Genomic DNA, 18027 nt, shown 5'->3' with positions numbered 1-18027 from the left:
GGTCGCACATGCAGCTGTGTATGTGTTGTGTTGGCCACATCCACGCAATATAGATACTACCTGTAGGGCCCTGAGGATGTCACATGGGTTGCTGCTGTGTGTGGATTAGGCCGCAGGTTGAGAACCACTGCCTTAGTGAGTCACAGGCCAGCCCCTGTGGCTTGGAAAGACATACCGACCACAAAATCGGAGACTGGAGCAAAGGGCACAGTGAACCTGCAGCAAAATTCTGCATGAGAGACTCAACAACCGCCGGTGTAATGTCCTTCAGCTACCGTATTTGCCCCTGCTGAGTCTCCAGGCTGGATCATACCCACTAGACCTATGTGCAAAGAGAAGCATCTGGCTATGTGGTAAGGTGGAAGGCAGCTGCCTTTGTGGCATCCTTCCTCCCCCCCTACTTCCTCCTTGTGTCTCTCTGGGTCCATCTGCAAAGCCCATGGAGCAAGCCTCCCATCCCGAGTCAACAGACTTGGGGTAGTGGCACTGGGTGCTCTAAAATAACGGTGTGGACAGTGCTTTGAAGTTGCAGCTCAGGCTCTGAAGCCTGGCTGGCGGGGTGGGCTTCAGCACCTGAGCTTCCAGCCTGAGCTGCAACTTCGAAGTGCTGTCCCAGGCGGCTATGTATAGAGTGCTATAGCAAGCACCACTCCCCTGATTTTGTTGACCCGGGCTGGGAGACTCACTTCGGTGGGCTGTGTAGACGTACCTTCTGAGGCTGTGTAGACGTACCTTCTGAGGGTACGCGCCTCCCAGCCTGGGCAGACCAGCTCGCACTAGCTTGTTAAAAACAGCAGTGTGGATGTTGCGTCTCCGGTGGAGGCTCATGTTAGCCACCCGAACTCAGACCCAGGGGCTCGGGTGGGAACGAGAGACCGAGCTGGCACCTGAGCCACAATGTCTGCACTACCTCGAGTGGAGATAGCATGAGTCTGTCTACCTGGGCAGGGAGGCTTGCTCCTAACTGTAGTGTAGACATAGCCTAACCTTTTGGAATCTGGGTGAAAGGGCAGGCGGGGAGGGGCAGAAAGGGGACGTAGTTCACCTCACCAGCCACTCAAGGGCATACATGGAAAACGTATATTGCCCGAGGCTGCATTAGCTTCTCCATTGCATGGAATCCCACTTCACTTTCCATGAGGCATCCCAAGAGACCCAGTGGCTCCAATGGAACCCCACTGGCTGAGTTCCTAAGGGTGACCTCTCCACAACACTGACAGTCTAGCAAAGTTCCTGCACTGGAGATCATGCTCTCGCAGGTGGTATGGCGGTATAAAACAAGAGAGGTGGGCAACTCAAGTACTCAAAGGTCAGTCCCTTTCCTCCCACATACAAAGACTACAGGGGAAACAGAGAAGGCGGCGTTTCAATATACAGGAGGAAACATCAGGTATCCAAGTATTCAGCCGCCTCTATTCCTGCAAGTCCCTTTGGCTCTCGCCCGGCTTCCAGGGGGCAATTGGAAATTGCTCTCCATTAGCTTGGCTTTTATTTGCCAGGAGGCCAGGCCTGTTTATGCGCTTTCTTTGTTGTCATACAATTGGAGTCCCCCCGCCCCCTCCTGCCCCATACTCATGATTTACGATGCCCTACTTGCAAGCTGCTCAACTTTAATAAAGTGAACGCGGCAAGCAGAGTGCAGCGCCCCAGCTGGAGTTAATAAAAGAACCTTGTATTGAAAATAAAGAAACAATGGGTTGCAAGACTTTGGCAGGGTGCCTACGCCTGCTAGTGCCACACACAAACAAAACGGAGGAGGGAGGCATCCGAGATGATGTTGGGCTGATATGGCAAAGAGTGTATTGAGGTGGTGGAATCTCCTTCCTTGGAGATTTTTAAGGTCAGGCTTGACAAAGCCCTGGCTGGGATGATTTAGTTGGGAATTGGTCCTGCTTTGAGCAGGGGGTTGGACTAGATGACCTCCTGAGGTCCCTTCCAACCCTGATATTCTATGATTCCCCTCTGGCTTTCCTGAGCACTGTTGGGGTAGCATAGCTATCCCTGGCCAAGCACCGCCAGTCTCATGGTGATAATCTTTACTGATTAAACCCAACATTTAAAAGCAAAAGGATACACTTCAGGTGGGATGAAGATGGATAGATAGAGAGATTGGCTGGCAGATAAGGATAGAACCAGAAACAATGGGTTTAAACTGCAGCAAGGGAGGTCTAGGTTGGACATTAGGAAAAAGTTCCTAACTGTCAGGGTGGTTAAACACTGGAACAAATTGCCTAGGGAGGTTGTGGAATCTCCGTCTCTGGAGATATTTAAGAGTAGGTTAGATAAATGTCTATCAGGGATGGTCTAGACAGTATTTGGTCCTGCCATGCGGGCAGGGGACTGGACTCGATGACCTCTCGAGGTCCCTTCCAGTCCTATAATCTATGATTCTATGATAAGATGGAAGTACCATCAAAAACCAAACCGTTGCTTTAAGCCACAACCTAGAATAGGGGCAGTGCTATGGTGCATTGGCCAGTGGGAGCTCCTGAAGGCATCATGCATGATACCCTATTGCTGTGGTATGCCACTGCTACACCTTGGAAAGGGTACACTACTGGTTCCCCAGCTCTTCTGCCTGCTGCAGAAGAGCAGAGCCAAGCCACAGGCTTCTTGCCCTCCCTGTGTTGCTAGAAACCTCAGGTGCTTCTGCTCAGTGAATACACAGCGAAAAGAGCGTGGCTTGGTCCCCGCATAGGAGTGCAAAGAGGTTTTGGAGGGAAGCCTCCTTGCAGTCTTTCCCTTCCTTGCTGACCAATGAAGGGCTAGATGCCACCTCGCTTCAAATTATTAGAACCATGGAAAATAGGGATGGTGAAACAGTTCTTCTAAATTGCTCTGCACTCAGGTATCACAGTGATGTAAAGTCCTTATCTTTATTTCCAGGAAAGAGTAGGTCTGGGGTAGGTCTTTCCCCAGCATCCTCTGTGGTGAAGGCTATGAAGAATCATTTAGATTCGTAGCAATGCCCTTATAGTCTTTAATTGCTCCCTTTGGTGGCCCAGCGGAAGCACTGCTTCTCATAGAGGTTTCCTGCTTCTGATATAATCACAGAATTCCTTGTTACTTGTTTTTACGCCATTAGTTACATTTGCTCTTCAAATTCCATATTAGCCTTCTCACTTCCTCCTAATGTACTGCCTGCCATATTTCACACTCCTATTTACTGACTTCACTAGGGCTGGATTTTCTGAAGGATCGCTGTTTGGCTTGAATAACCTCTTGGCCTTTACTATTTAGCCCCATTGGTTTATTCTTTGCCTTCCTGGTCCCTTTGTGTTCTGAGGAATGCATGCCTTCTGAGACTTTATTATTGCTTCCTGAAAGTAGCATCCATGCCACAGGTAAGGGTTTTAAACAGATGGATGAAGACAGACGGATGGGGGAGTACAAGGAAACAGTGAGAAAATATAATATGGCCACTATTTCTTGATGGCGCCACCATAGTTACTTTTTGTACCATCTCCTGCATGTTACTTAGGACTAAGTGAAAAATAGCCCCTCCCAGCCTTGGTTGTTTCAAGAAGGAACCATTTAAGGTGTCAGACTGTGGCCCACTGTAACATTTGACCAGTTTATATGCAGGGAGCTGGTGTCTCAAATGGCAAAGGTTTCATTAAATTTGGTTGCCATTTTGATCTCTCCCAACGTTTTCATCACATTCTCCTGATGTGGAGGCTGGTAGTATAACGTTACTGGCTTATTTGCATTCGTAGAGCTTGGAGAATTAAAATCCAGTACAGATTCACCTGGATGGTCCTTTCCACTCATCCAATGAAATACAAGAATAATCAATAGGACATGGGTAGCAACTGTAATCTTCAAGGTGCTTTACAAACATTAAAATTAATTCTCACAACACTCCTGCGAGGTAAGTGAATAATATACCTCCCTTGGACAGATGGAGAGGCTGAGATACATAAAGATTAAAATGACGTATCCAAAGCCACGGAGTTCTGTGTCAGGAGAAGAACATGGCAGCTCCATGGCTCTCAGTCCTGCGTCTCTCTCTGTGAGAGTCTTTTTTTTTTTTTTTGCTTGCTATGTTTTTTAATATTCCTACACAAAATGGATTTTTCAGATAAAGTGTGTTAATATTTTCAGTCACTGAGTTACAAATGTTCACGAGTGTGTGTGTGTTTCTGTCTGAATCTGTTAGCCAGCAAGGAGGGCAGGCCATGAAACTTTTTCCACAGACATTGCCAACTCCACTCCTTAGACAAATAACAGCAGAGTTTTTGCCCTAAGCAGTTTGATTCCTACTCCTGGGAGACTGGGATCATCACCTATGCTATGCAATTAGTCTTTCACAGCCAGGAAGACAGATTTTAACATCTTTCTTGAACTCTTCGGGCTTGGCAGTTAAAGTAGGGTTGGACATCTGGCTTATTTTAAGAAGAAATTTTCAACTCTATACTTGGATAGTCTCTTTACAAAGGAATTTCAATCGGAAATAGGAATAGATACAAATGACATAAAGGGGGGGATTGGTTACTCTGCTGTACTGCATTCAGAAGAGATGACATTGTTAAAAATAGCAGAGAAATCAAACTCGAAGTGAAACTTCCCATAACTACTCCTGGCTCCCCTTCTGCTTCTGGGTAAGTATACCCATTGCCACAGCACCTCTGCTCCCTCTCCTATGCTGGGGAAGCACGTAAGTATACACATGGCTGGAGCAATTCTGTGGGCCAGACTCACTGCAGGTTCTGCCAGCACAGACCCTGGTACAGGGCCCCCAGAGAGGTAAAGTCTATGCTGGGCACGGCAAGTTCCAGTGGAGGAAGGTGGCTGCAACCTCCTCTCCAATGGGAGAGTCACCGGCAGCCAATGCAGCAAAACTCGCTCCAGAGAGGGTGTGGCCTGAGCTGCTGGGGGTGTATGGAGTCAGCTCCTCCTCTAATGCAGCTTCACCTGGTGCAGCTCCATTGTGCATGCTGCTTCCCCATCATACCAGAGTAGAGCAGCAGTGGAAAGTCTGTCTGCCCTGCTCCAGGGATGAAAGCCCTGTGGGATGCAGAATCCCTACTCCAGGCACTGAGGCCAGATGTGACAAATTGTGCTTAGTATATTTAAAATATTTGTCAGCAAACACTGGACTGGATTTTTTTGGTAGGCATCAGACCATTACATTATTATCAGCAAAACAGTTTGCATCTGTAGGGCATCTTCTTGAGGATCGAAGGGCTTTACAAGCACTGATTAATCCTCACAAGATGCCCAGGTGTCTACATGGATGTGGAAACTGAGGCTTAAAGGAGGTGAAATGACTTGCAAAACTTGCTGCATCAGTGGCAGAGCCAGGTACAGAACTCAGATCTCCCGAATCTTTGTCCTTTAACTACTACTAGACCATGCTTCTCCTTTAAAATGCCTTTGTTCCAATATCGAGAGAAAAGCAGGGACAGAATACCTGATGCATTCATCTGGACGTATATACAGCTCCTTTGTGGATGACGAATGCCTCTAGTGTCACTGGTAGAGGCTTTGCCTCAAAAAGGTACTTCTTCAAACAGAAGGTCATGGCTTCCCAGCTCAACCAATTCTGCCAACACATTGAGTTGGTTGGCAATGTTTTTAAGGGACTGGCCTGTTCCCAAATGAGATAATTCAAGATGACATCAGTGATGGTGACTGGCTTGAAAGCAAGTCATATTAATTAGTTACCACCCACACCCTTGGCTTCTGGTGTTTAAAGATATCTGCTTCTTTCCAGTTCTGCTGAAAGTTACTGGAGCCAAGTTGTCACATTTTACCAAATCTGCCTGAACAGTTTATGAATTCTATGTTCGATTATTAATTCTCTGTATGTAACGTTACCAAGCTGCAAAATGCATTTTGAATGAGAAGCCGCTTTGCCTTCTCTGTTGTCTGTTTGCCTCCATGTTGGACTGAAATTCCAAGGCCTGGCAGCAAAAGAACAACAAAAGAGGGTCATTGACAAGTGTTCTCTCACTGACATGGAATAGCTCTAAACAATAGACAGCCTCTCAAGCAGAAAAACTGGTTTATCAGGGGAGAGGTAACCTAGCAATAAAGCCATCTGGTAGGGGGGTCTCTAGTAACCCGAGGAGGCTGATCAGTAGGTTACCTGATATTTTTCTTCAGCCATTTTTTTCCAGCTCAAGCAGTCTGGTGAGTGACTGAGAGGAGGTATTTGACTGTCTGCTTCTTCCCAATTCTGCTAAAATTACTGGAGACTACCTAGGGTGACCAGATGTCCTGATTTTATAGGGACAGTCCCGATATTTGGGGCTTTTTCTTATACCCCCCACCCCATCCCGATTTTTCACACTTGCTGTCTGGTCATCCTAGACAAGGTATGACATGGTGGCATCTCTAATATCTTCTATCTTGACTCCAGAGTTCAAGCACTTCAGGATTTTAGGAAAGTGTGGAAGTATTTCCCCCCCGGCTGTTCTTATTTCCTACATATGTAAAAGTCAGAAGGAAAATGAGGCAAGTTCCTGGAAGGGAATTTGTGCTGACTGACAAATGTCTTGCCGGCTCTGTGCTCCCTGGATTTCAACAGTCCTCAATGTGGGGGGTTGAGGGTGAGGTGATGAGAGTTGTTGCTACAGTCCCTAGTGTCAGGCTTATAACGAACATTGCTAATTTAAACTCTTCAGCTTCACAGCAACTCAGCAGCGAGCACGTTCATAAACTTCAGGGCAACTTCCACTGCTGTATAATTAATTATGCACTAAAGAATGAAACGTCTGTCTTTCCGCTGATAAGATCTAATTAGCCCAAAGCATCTTGTAAGCTATTTCTCAATATTTCATAGGGGGAAAAGAAATCCGAAAACCTATCTGGTCTTGTTAGCAGCAATCTTTCATTTGAAAACTTTTGTCAAGTGACTGATTTAATTTAATCAAGAAGAAATGTCTGCTCCTCTGACTCAGTAAACTGAGTTGGAAGAAACAATAAATTATAACAGAAAATGCTCATGGCGGATGGATGCGACAGTACCTCAGAACTTTAAGAGAGGCAGAATTTTTTCCAACTGCCTAGAGCCGTGCTTTCAAACTGAAGCCTGGATGACCTAAAGAACAAGACAGGACCAGCGCTTCCAGCAGGTCTCAATGCATAATTAAACTAGACTTCCCCATTCTGAAGAGCCCCATTATCTTCAGAGTTCAGAGGCTGAAAGAGGCCAGGTTTAAATCCATTCTGGAGAAGTAACAGTGCTGCAAAATGCTGTGTGCGCAATATGGCGCACAGAAACAAAGAAATGCGACTGGTTTGATTTGATCTACCAGTAAGTTTTTAAGGACAGATGTAGAGACCAGGATGTGGGCAAGCAGGCCTAGTTATCAAAGGCAGGGTCCGATGCCAGAAACCAAAGCCAGAGTCAGGATAGCGCCAAGAGTCAGGGTCGGAGTTGGGGGTCAACAGTTGTGCCAAAGATTGAGCTGGAATCAGTGTCTGGAGTCAGCCCGAGGGTCAGGACTGGAGTCAGAAGTCAGACCGCCATGCCAAGGATCAAGGTGGAATCAGGAACCAAGAACCAGTGTCAGGGGTCAAGCATGAGTCAGAGTCAGATAGCGGGGCCAAGGCCAAGCCAGCAGTACATCAGTTCACTCAGGTGCTCAGACAAGTTCCTGTGCCTCCTGGCTTAAGTACTGCATCCAGGTCAATCAGTGGGGCTGGGTGTCTGCTCCAATCAAGAGCTTTGTGAGTGGAGCCTGTGGCCGGCCAGAGTTCCGCTAAATCCCTCCCTTGCTGGTTCTGGAGCGCTGTGAGGTGGTGGCATAGGCACCGACTCTGTGGGTGCTCCGGGGCTGGAGCACCCCCAAGCTCCTTCTCCCCCATGAGCGTGCCATGTCCCTGCTCCTCCCCCTTCTTCTCAGCGCTTTCCACCCCCCCGCCCTGCTGCCTAACAGCTGTTTGGCAGCACTTAGGACTTTCCGGGAGGGAGGGGGAGGAGTGGGGATGCGGAATGCTCAGGGGAGGAGGCGGAGAAGAGGCAGGGCGGGGTGGGGACTTGGGAGAAGGGGGGGCAGGAAGGGGTGGGGCTGAGGTAGGAAAAGACAGGGTGGTAAGGGGACTTTGGGAAAGAGGTGGAATGGGGGAGGGGCGAGGGCGGTGCAGGGGTGGGGTGTTGAGCACACACCCGGCAGAGGGGAAGTCGGCGCCTATGCGGGTGGTTGTGGTCTGGGCACTGCTTGAGGACCCACGGACCTAGGTTTGAGACCCGCAATCCCTCACAACACGACCCTACAAGAAATGGCTGCAAACTTTGTGCTGGGTAATAGAAGCCCAACTGTGCAATGTACATGGGCCTACTAGCCTATATGGTTCCATATTCCAGCATGCTTAGCTCTCCTTGCAGAGATGTTTTTGCACTCAGCCCAGGTCCCCAGCTGATATAAAGAGGCATTGCTCCATCAGTTTCCCTATCTGTAGGACTTTAATGCTGATTTACACCAGCTAAGAATATAGCCCTTGTTTTTAAAAGAATTTCTTGGGCGCTTGGGTTAGTCTGAACACTCTCTTTAGTTATTTAACTATTAATTAATGGTGCTTAACTGCAATTTACAAACAACTGAGAATTTAAACGGAAGATTCTGCTGGGCGTGTTTAAACTTAGCGAGATACTGTTTATCTTCGCCCTCTATGTACCAAAGATATTCCCCCGCACCCCACCCGCGAGTCGCTGCTGGATGGAGAGCTGCTCAGGTTAGACAACACTGTCAATCCTTGCACTGCCTTCCTTGTAAACACAGTGAGACCAATGACCGGACACTTTGATGCTAACTGGTCTTTAAAGGTGTTCTGGAAAATTGTTTCCTTAATTCCAATTTGGACATCATAAATCCTGAAAGGCTGTTAGAAAGAGTACACAATTATAGGGAGTCGCGAACAGATGTTTCTACAGGAGATAGCTGTACGTGCAACATCTGTCTGACTAGCACAAAGATACGCTGATTATCATGGGGTTTCAATCTGCATAATTACCCTCAGGCTGGGTACCATGAGTGATAAATGGTGAATTACTTGCTGCACATACCTCTTATTGAAAAAATAATCCTGAATTCTTTACCAGAATGTCAGGGTAACTCAAGAATTAGAACAGAATGTCAATGATTAAGCAGCTCTGCCTCTTACACATGTTTTTATCCTCCACATATTCTTTTTGTTTTTAAAGCTAAAATAGTTATGATGAAATTCCCTAAGAAATCAATGGATTCTGGTGGAGGCTTTGAAGAATCATAGGAGTGTACGAATGGAAGGAACCTCAAGAGGTCTTGTTCAGCTCCCTGCACTGAGGCAGGACCAAGTATATTCCTAGACTTTCCCTCACAGGTGTTTGTTTTTAAAGATCTCCAATGATGGGGATTCCAGAAGCTCCTTGGAAGCCTGTTCCAGAACTTAACTATCCTTATATAGTCAGAAAGTTTGTCCTAATATCTAACCTAATTCTCCCTTGCTGCACATTAAGCCCATTACTTCTTGTCCTACCTTAAGTGAGCATGGAGAACCACTGATCACCATCTTCTTTAGAACAGCCCTTAACATATTTGAAGACTTATCTGGTCCCCTCAGTCTTCTTTTCTCATGACTATACGTAACCAGTTGTTTTAACCTTTACCTCATAGGTCAGGTTTTCTAAACCTTTTATCTTTATGGTAGCTCTTCTCTGGACTCTCTCCAATTTGTCCATATCTTTCCTAAAGCATGGTGCCCAGAACTGGACACAGTATTCCTGCTAAGGCCTCATCAGTCCCAAGTAGACTGGGACAATTACCTCCCGTATCCTACATACGACTTTCCTGTTAATTGCCAGCTCATATTCCATTTGTGATCCACTCTAACCTCCAGATGGTTTTCAGCAATACTGCTGCCTATCCAGTTATTTCCCATTTTGTATTTGTGCATTTAATTTTTCCTTCCGAAGTGTAGTACTTTGCACGTGTCTTTATTTAATTTCATCTCATTGATTTCATATCAATTCTCCAATTTGTCAAGGTTGATTTGAATTCAAATACTATCCTCCAAAGTTCTAGCAACCCCTCCCAGCTTTTATAAGCCTACTCCACTCCATTATCCAAGTCATTAATTCTCTATAAGAAAAATGCACTTAATGAAGTAGCCCTTTTACTTAGAACAATTCTTCTTAGCAATTAACTCAACGTTCTATTGTTGGAAATCACAGCCAACCTCTGAGAATCCCACTAGACAAGAACACATTAGGATGTGCTCCATTTCAAATGGAATACTAATGACTATGGCCTTCACGCTGACAAAAATCCTACTTTATTAGTAATAACAATAATTTGTATTACAGTAGCATCTATTATTATGATTTATTTGTATTCTTGTAGTGTCTAGGAGTCCCAGTCATAGATCCAGATCTTACTCTGTTAGGTGCTATACAAACAAAAAGCAAGAAGACAGTTCCTTCCCTAAGGTGCTTACAATCTAACTATAAGACAACAGATGGATACAGACACACTGACGGGGGAATACAAGGAAACTCTGAGACAACAATGGCCAGCATGACAAGCGGGAGACTCAGCGCCCTGACTGTTGATCAGGGCCCCGTTGTACTATGCATTGTGCAGAAAAGTCTCTGCAACAGAGTTTATAGTCTAAACAGGCAAGCCATGCAAAAAGTGAGAGGGGAATCAAGAAGCAGAGAGAAGTGAAATGGCTTGCCCACAGGTTACACATTAGGTCAGTGGCACAGTCAGGAATAGAATTCAGCTTTCCTAACTCCCAGACCAGGGCCCTGTGAACTAGCTTGTACTACATACCTATTGTCGCCTGTCCTTCTATTTTCTTTTTAAAGACAAGGGGTGAAATCCTGGCCCCCTTGAAGTCAATGGTAAAATTCCGTTGCCTACATTGGAGTCAGGATTTCACACAAGAAAATCAGGCTTATGCTTTAGGTGTTTTTTATGCATTCAGACTTGCTGCATCACTTCACTGAGGGCTGCATTTTCAAAGGCGCTCCAACGCCATCACTACAACGTCAGGCTCCATTTTGCATGTGTACGTTTTGCCTGTACAATTATTCAATGTTCAGATGTCCCGTGTGCCAAGACTCAAGCTTTTATACTGCAGAATACATTTATGCATTCATTAATTAGTTCTCCTCGGGTGCTCATCAGCATAACATCCGAGAACCTCACAATACCCTTGTAAGGTAGGTAAGTGTTACGGTTCCTGCTGGGGAGGAAACTGAGGCACAAAGAGGTCCAAGGCCACATAGGAAGTCTGTGGCAGAGGTGGGAACACAACCCAGATCTCTTGATTTCCCGTCTAATGTCAACCTTCCTTTCTCTTTTGAGCCGCACCTTTACAGCACAAGCATCAAAAGCCTTTATCTTTCAATACCACCTATTTCTTATCTCCAAGAACTATTGCTCTCCCAAGACTGATGTTAACAAACCAGGAGGTCTGATCCCTGCTGGAATGCCACTGGGATAATATGGAAGAACAGACCTTACAATTTTGTGTTTAAACCCGAAATTGCTTGGACTAATAAAGATGCTAAGCTACATTTAAATCCACTAATTTGTCTACAACAATGCAATCAGTTCTACTTGTTAGCAGGATGGTCACATTTGACATTACTTTGGCTCAGCCCATTATCTGATTGCAGTAACTGTATGGTACATTATGCATTTCTGAGGGATGTTTTTCTAAGGTGTAAATACCTCACAGGCACTGACAATGACACCCTTGTGAAAGCAGGGTAAACTCTGGAATTACCTGACAGACAGCTCTCAGCTCAGGAATCAGTCAGCATGTCATCTGATGAAGCAAGCAGATTCATGGAAGATTGTGGGAACTGGCACACAAAAGCAGCTCTTGAAGTCCACATCCAAGTTTTAGCAATTAGTGAAAGGCAATGCCTTGGATGAAACAAGCATTTCAGGGAGCATCCACTTTCATTCATGTGTGTCCCCTGAAGAGCAAGCAGATTAGCACCTCCCTGGGGCTGGCTACAAAACACCCCAAATCCCTTGAGAAGACAGTTTTGCAGTGGCAGCAGGAGCATGGATGTGTGGAGAGTGGGCGGGCCAATCAGTCCCCCACGCCCAGCGGACTCAGACTTGAAAGGAAATCCTTGAAAAAGTTTGTTGCTCCTTCCCTTGACCACATTGAGCTATTTGTAGAGAAAGGCCTCGTCTACCTAGGAACTGGCACCAGTTTAACTACAGATGTATTTTTAAACTGGTGCAATCTCTGTGTAGATGCCCTTATTTTGGGCTAAGAGTGGCTTATTTCACAGAATCATAGAACCACAGGGTTAGAAGAGACCGCAAGGGTCACCTAGTCTAACCCCCTGCCAAGATGCCGGATTTCACGTTAGCTTAATGCGGTAAAACACCAGAAAAGGCTACATAGCAAACTCAGGGCACAGTGAGTAGAAAGAAATTCCAGTATCAACTCCACTGACAGTGAAGAAGAAAGAAAAATCACCAACAGTCCTGGATCATCACCATGTCTAAACAACAATCCTTGTGTGCAAAACTCTGATTTCACGCCAAAAGCCTCAATGCAATGAAGCCACTGGGGATTCAGTGTTGTAAACAAAATCCACTTCACTATAAGAGCAGACGGGCAAAGCCAGGGATGGTTTCTGCTTTGTAAAAGCAAAGCTACGGCTGGCTAAGAGCCATGTCTCTTTTATGCTAAAACCCGCCCACAAAGGAAGTTGAATAAATTGTGACCGGTTTAACCCATCACCATGTAAAATGGTTCCTTTCTACTCCCTCAACCTATGGAGCCAGAATTGCATCCTTCCTTTTGTATACTTACTCTGCAGTGGGGGATCCCCCTCCTGTCGGGGAATCCTTGGCTGGTGTAAAGCCGATACATCCAGGTTTGTGCCATCTGCTCCCAGCCCTCTGGCACAGAGAGGTGTTGGGGGTGAGCGGATGACTGGAAGGGTTGTGGCTTGAGCTTCCGGATTGCTGGCCAGCAGAACAATCTGTAGGGAACTATTACTATCAACATAACTTAGAGTAGACCTTGGGGTTGGTAACTAGGCCTTGTAATGTTACACTGGAGGCTGATCTGGCCCCTGGTCAGCCCCAGGACTGGGGAAGTGGAAAGTTGGCTAAGAACCACATTCCCTCCCCACAGCTGGGTCCTACACAGAGCACATCTCATCCCTGTCATTTCAATTTCTATATTTTGCATGCTTCTTACGGCAGCCAACCAGCAGCAGACACTCCTCTGGCCAAATTTCCAACATCCGCTTCTGTGCAACAATTTTGCATGTGCAAACTGCAATTTGTGCATGCAAACTTGTGTGCAATCACTACCATATTTGTGTGCCCGCACAAAAATGGGCACACACCCACTTTTGCAGGGACGTTAGTTGTATGTGCAGAAATGGACTGCCAGCTGCGATGCTTGGCTTCGGATCTAAATTACTGTCCATCCCTTGTAATTTTCTATCCAGAAATGTGAATCGAAGAAGAAAAGTTATTTTCCCCAAGGCATAAGAAGATGAACTTGATTGTAACCTTTATCAAGAATTAACAAGTTGTCTGTGGTTTATTATAAACAGATGGCAGGTCAAGCTGTGACTATGTAATGAATGCTGTAAAAAAGGAGAGTTTGCTTCTCTAGTCACAACAGCTTTGAATACACCTCCTAAACTACAGCTGTCATTGATCTGCTCTTATCATGTAATGTGAGTTAATCATCAAGGGCAAGGAGTATAGAAGGATTTTCTGATGTTCCCCAACACCTGTAACTCAGAAAACATGCCTTTCCCTAGAATTAAGAAGAAAGGCTGATTGCACAGTAGTTGCTGAAAGAAAAATGGCTCTGAGTGCACTGCACCGTGTTTTTATTTCTTTTAGAGAATACAATTTACTGCAAATAACTGCCAAAATAACTCATTTGCAATGAGAAAGCCCTTGTTACCACAATCATGACTAATAACCCCTGATCTTCAGTAGGAAACATTTCAATGTTTGGCATAAAAGCAATGCTATTCTAATAGGAAAATAGACCCCCCCCAATTTTAAACATTCCCCTGCGATGAGTACCTGCAGCCAGCATTACATAGACCGAGAAAAGGACTGGAAAGAAATTGGCAACTGTTGATTGCCTGGGATGACAGGTGGCTATAGAAACAAGGAGTCTGGTGGCACCTTAAAGACTAACAGATTTATTTGGGCATAAGCTTTCGTGAGTAAAAACCTCACTTCTTCGGATGCATAGCTATGCATCCGAAGAAGTGAGGTTTTTACTCACGAAAGCTTATGCCCAAATAAATCTGTTAGTCTTTAAGGTGCCACCAGACTCCTTGTTGTTTTTGTAGATACAGACTAACACGGCTACCCCCTGATAGGTGGCTATAGGTAATTTTTCAAATGTGCTTTATCATTAATGACATTATTTGACAGCAGGAATATTTTTAACATCACATTTTGCCAAAGTGTTTCCTACTAGGGCTTTGCTCCAGTTCGTTCCAGCCAGTAAGGGGTTCTGGGTTCCCATGTGCCCTCTGAGATGCGCACCAGCCAAGTGTTTGAAATAGAAATTGGTAAAAGAATGTTTCTTCCCCAAATCTCTTTTCCCCACTCAATACAGTCTCAGCTCAGACATTTATATTTGTCCTGAGTACCTGGTCCTTACTGCACAAAACCCAAGGGTCTTGCTCAACACAGTAGGTCAGATTCTGATCTCAGTTACACTGATGTAAATCTGGAGTATCTCATCTGACTAAATTAATCTGGATTTATACCGTTGTAACTGAGATCAATATCTGACCCACTATTTTGAGTGGGGTTCTTGGGTTTTGATGAATGGATCGTAGGGAATGATTATAGTCAATTACTCTGGAGTTACATAAGTGTATTATCCAGCAACTGCACCTTTCTTCCTTTAAAAGACTTTTTTTTCATGAGACTATGAAATATATGATATGATAGGATTGCTAGCTTGTTGCCTGGGGAAAATCAACTGCATGTCTAATGCTCCACCTACCCAAAATGGGCCTTTGAGAATGTCAGCACTAACAATTTTTTTGCCCCCCTAATTCTGGCTTCCTGGATATAATCCTCTTGAAATAATATAACTAAATAGTGGAATTGGGAAACCAGAATCACTCTGATTGTGCTGCTGACCCCAAAACTCAGACACTATTCACAAGGCAGAAACAGCAAATGTTAAGATGTATCAACCAGTGAAACAAATAAACTAAGAAATTTTAAAAAAGAAAAAAATCCAGAAGAATAGTGAATCATTCTCTATTTAAATATTGCTAGTTCCACTTATACCCTGAAGGAGTCCAGCAGCCAAATGGGGAAACAGAGCATGAGGAAAATATCCCACTTGCTGATTTGTACCTGAGTGATCTCACTGCTTCTTCAATACCAGACTAGGAGGGGAGTGGAGGAGAGGGAGAAATTTGGGGGAAGCTTGGGGAGCTGAAAAGCAACCTCCTAGGACTGTTCAACTTCAGGCAACACTTGATGTTTGTCAGCACCGGGGTCCACCCAACACGCTCCTGAGCCAAGTCAGAAATGCATCACTGCATCACGCAGGATGTACATTTTCACTACATGACTCATGATGGATCCTGGATGCAAGGTCAAGGACAAAGTCCTTCAGCTCACTCCCTCAAGTGCAGCCTAACACGTGCGAACAGGATAAATCATGTAGACCATTAAACTTTATGTAACAATACATTCAGAATATTAACTACCTGCATCTTTTAAAAGAGTGCAGTAATTTACTAGGTTATCGGGAGCCCTAGCTGAAGTTAGTCCGCAATATATTTAAGCCATCGTAGTTCATCAACGTCCATACTGCTAAAAAGCAGTACCCCTGGAATAACTAGCAGGTTCGAAACATATTTTTAAAATCTATGCTTCAGTGTGAAGTTCTGGGAAAATGAGCAACGCTGATCCTTCCCTTTAAACAGCACAACAAACAACAACAAAAGACGTTATTTACTATCCAATGACAAAATGTTTAACAGGCCACAGTTTTCAGCCAATATAGAACTGCTTCAAAGTATCCAAATGATGGTGAGTGAGTGAGATGTGTGTGTTTATCTGAATACTAACTGGGCGAACAACACTTCCAGAAACGGCTGACGTGGATAGATGCATTTCCACGTGGATAAATAGTGTGAATGGGAGATGGCTGAGTTGGTTCCTATTCATTTGGTTACCTTTATATCATATAGGAAAAATTTATAATGAATTGTGACTCTGAAGACATCAGGTTAGAGAGAAAGAAAGAAAGATTTAAAATTCTAAGCGAACACTTCCATCTAGTATGCTTTCACTTTCATCTAGTATGTCCACCCTTTAGATGATAGGATGTGTGGGACATGGAATGTCTTCATTTATGTTTTGTATAGTTCTGCGTTAGTGCTAAATAAATAAAAATAATAATTATATTATCCTCAGGGGCTGGATAAACAGTAAGGAACTGCAGAGTGAACTAAAAATGTCACATGTGTATCTGCATAGGACACTCGGAATAAACTTTAGTGGCAACTTTAAATAGTATCCCCCACATACGTTGCAAATATGACAACAATTAGGGCTGAAATTCTCCTCCCAGCCATAAGCCAGAGCAAATGGCATTGCACAATGGACATCGGCACCACTTGGGGCCGTGGTTCGCTGCTCCAGGCCAATGGGGGCTGCTGGAAGCGGCGCGGGCCGAGGGACTTACTGGCCGCTGCTTCCCGCATCTCCCATTGGCCTGGAGCAGCGAACCGCGGCCAGTGGGAGCCGCGATCGCCCGGACCTGCGGATGCGGCAGGTAAACAAACTGGCCCGGCCCGCCGGGGGCTTTCCCTACACAAGCGGCGTCCCAAGTTTGGGAAACACTGCTCTAAGGGCTGAGGAGTAGTAGTAGAGCTGTGGGGGCTGCAGACACAGTATGTGAAGCTTGGGCCGGAAGATCTAGGTAGTCGCACAGTCACAGCCCATGTGCCCACCCCACCCCCAACTTCCTGTTCTGCACAAAGTGGATCAAGCCCCTATATAAACTTGTATATGAATGTGTGAGTGTACATAGAGATAATGTATAAAATACTACTAACAATGTAACTTAAGGTTTTATATTGCATCACCGTAGTATCTGAGCACACCAGGAACTAATGAGATGGGTACATAACATAAACATGTCATCTTTTGCCATGGTAACCCTGGTTCATCCCATGTGCCTCACTCAGGCATTGTTTACTGTCATCGTGTGCTCTGTCATGTCTGAATTTGACCGTAAGCTCTCTACAGCAGTGATCTGTCTGTTCATTTATATGCTCTGTGTATTCCAGGGAGGCTGCTCTGTAAATAATAAAAACAGTTTGCCCATTACCACACATGGACCTATCCTATTTATAAGGTTTGTCTGGACTTTATTCTTTTTATGAGGTTTTGTCTCTTCCTATGTTCCTCATGATGGATTTTAAAACCTTAATCGTCACGGTTTGGATGAGGGATGGATTGGAGGGCAGAGTATTTGTGGGGCTGCTATGTAAGTTGTTTGCATGTAAAGAATCAAAATTTTTTTTTATCTGAGAAAATAACTATTAATCATTAACCCCTCCCCCCCCCCACAAAAATACTCCCAGCAATAGACTGAAAATGCCTAATGAAATAATTTTACGAAGTCGTTGCATGTGCTGAGGCTAATTTGTATTAACACGAAAAGCTTCCGTTTTATAAGCGCTAAATTCTTTCACGGCAATTTATGTAGCAACAATGTTTTACAATGGGATTTTAGTTTGACTTCATGGGGCTCGCTACACTCTACTGCTCCCAAACTTTTTGTCTCCAAACAATGACATGTTCACCAAAAGGGGCCACCTACCGTGCTATGCTAGTCAATACCAGCAGGATGGGTTAGGATGTATGATGGCTTTAGGGGATCTCCTACTGGATTTAAAACCTCTGGATCGCTGATTCTATGTAATTGGTGAATTCACAACTATTTCATATTTCCCGCTATAAAAAGAGTCCTAGTCAATTCCTACTCTGAAATGTTTTAAGATTTTTTTAAAAAAATGTTATTTCACCTGTTAATATAGGG

At 44.8% G+C, this 18027-nt stretch overlaps 1 protein-coding gene across 3 annotated transcripts in view; it reads right to left on the bottom strand.

Annotated features, from left to right (window-relative positions):
• ADAMTS17 (ADAM metallopeptidase with thrombospondin type 1 motif 17) overlaps positions 1 to 18027 on the bottom strand; it is a 269254-nt gene that overhangs the window by 7311 nt on the left and 243916 nt on the right. Inside the window, exon 23 of one of the 3 annotated variants that reach the window (XM_042856603.2) lies at positions 5821 to 5906. The exons of the other annotated variants lie outside the window; for them this stretch is intronic. Coding sequence (XP_042712537.2) covers positions 5821 to 5906 — 86 coding nt within the window. The remainder of the gene's footprint in view (positions 1 to 5820; positions 5907 to 18027) is intronic. 3 annotated transcript variants of the gene reach the window in all.

The sequence above is a fragment of the Chrysemys picta genome, chromosome 10 (genome assembly GCF_011386835.1).
Source record: "Chrysemys picta bellii isolate R12L10 chromosome 10, ASM1138683v2, whole genome shotgun sequence".
In the NCBI taxonomy this organism is placed as follows: domain Eukaryota; kingdom Metazoa; phylum Chordata; order Testudines; family Emydidae; genus Chrysemys; species Chrysemys picta.
This window is presented reverse-complemented; position numbering and strand designations above follow the sequence as displayed.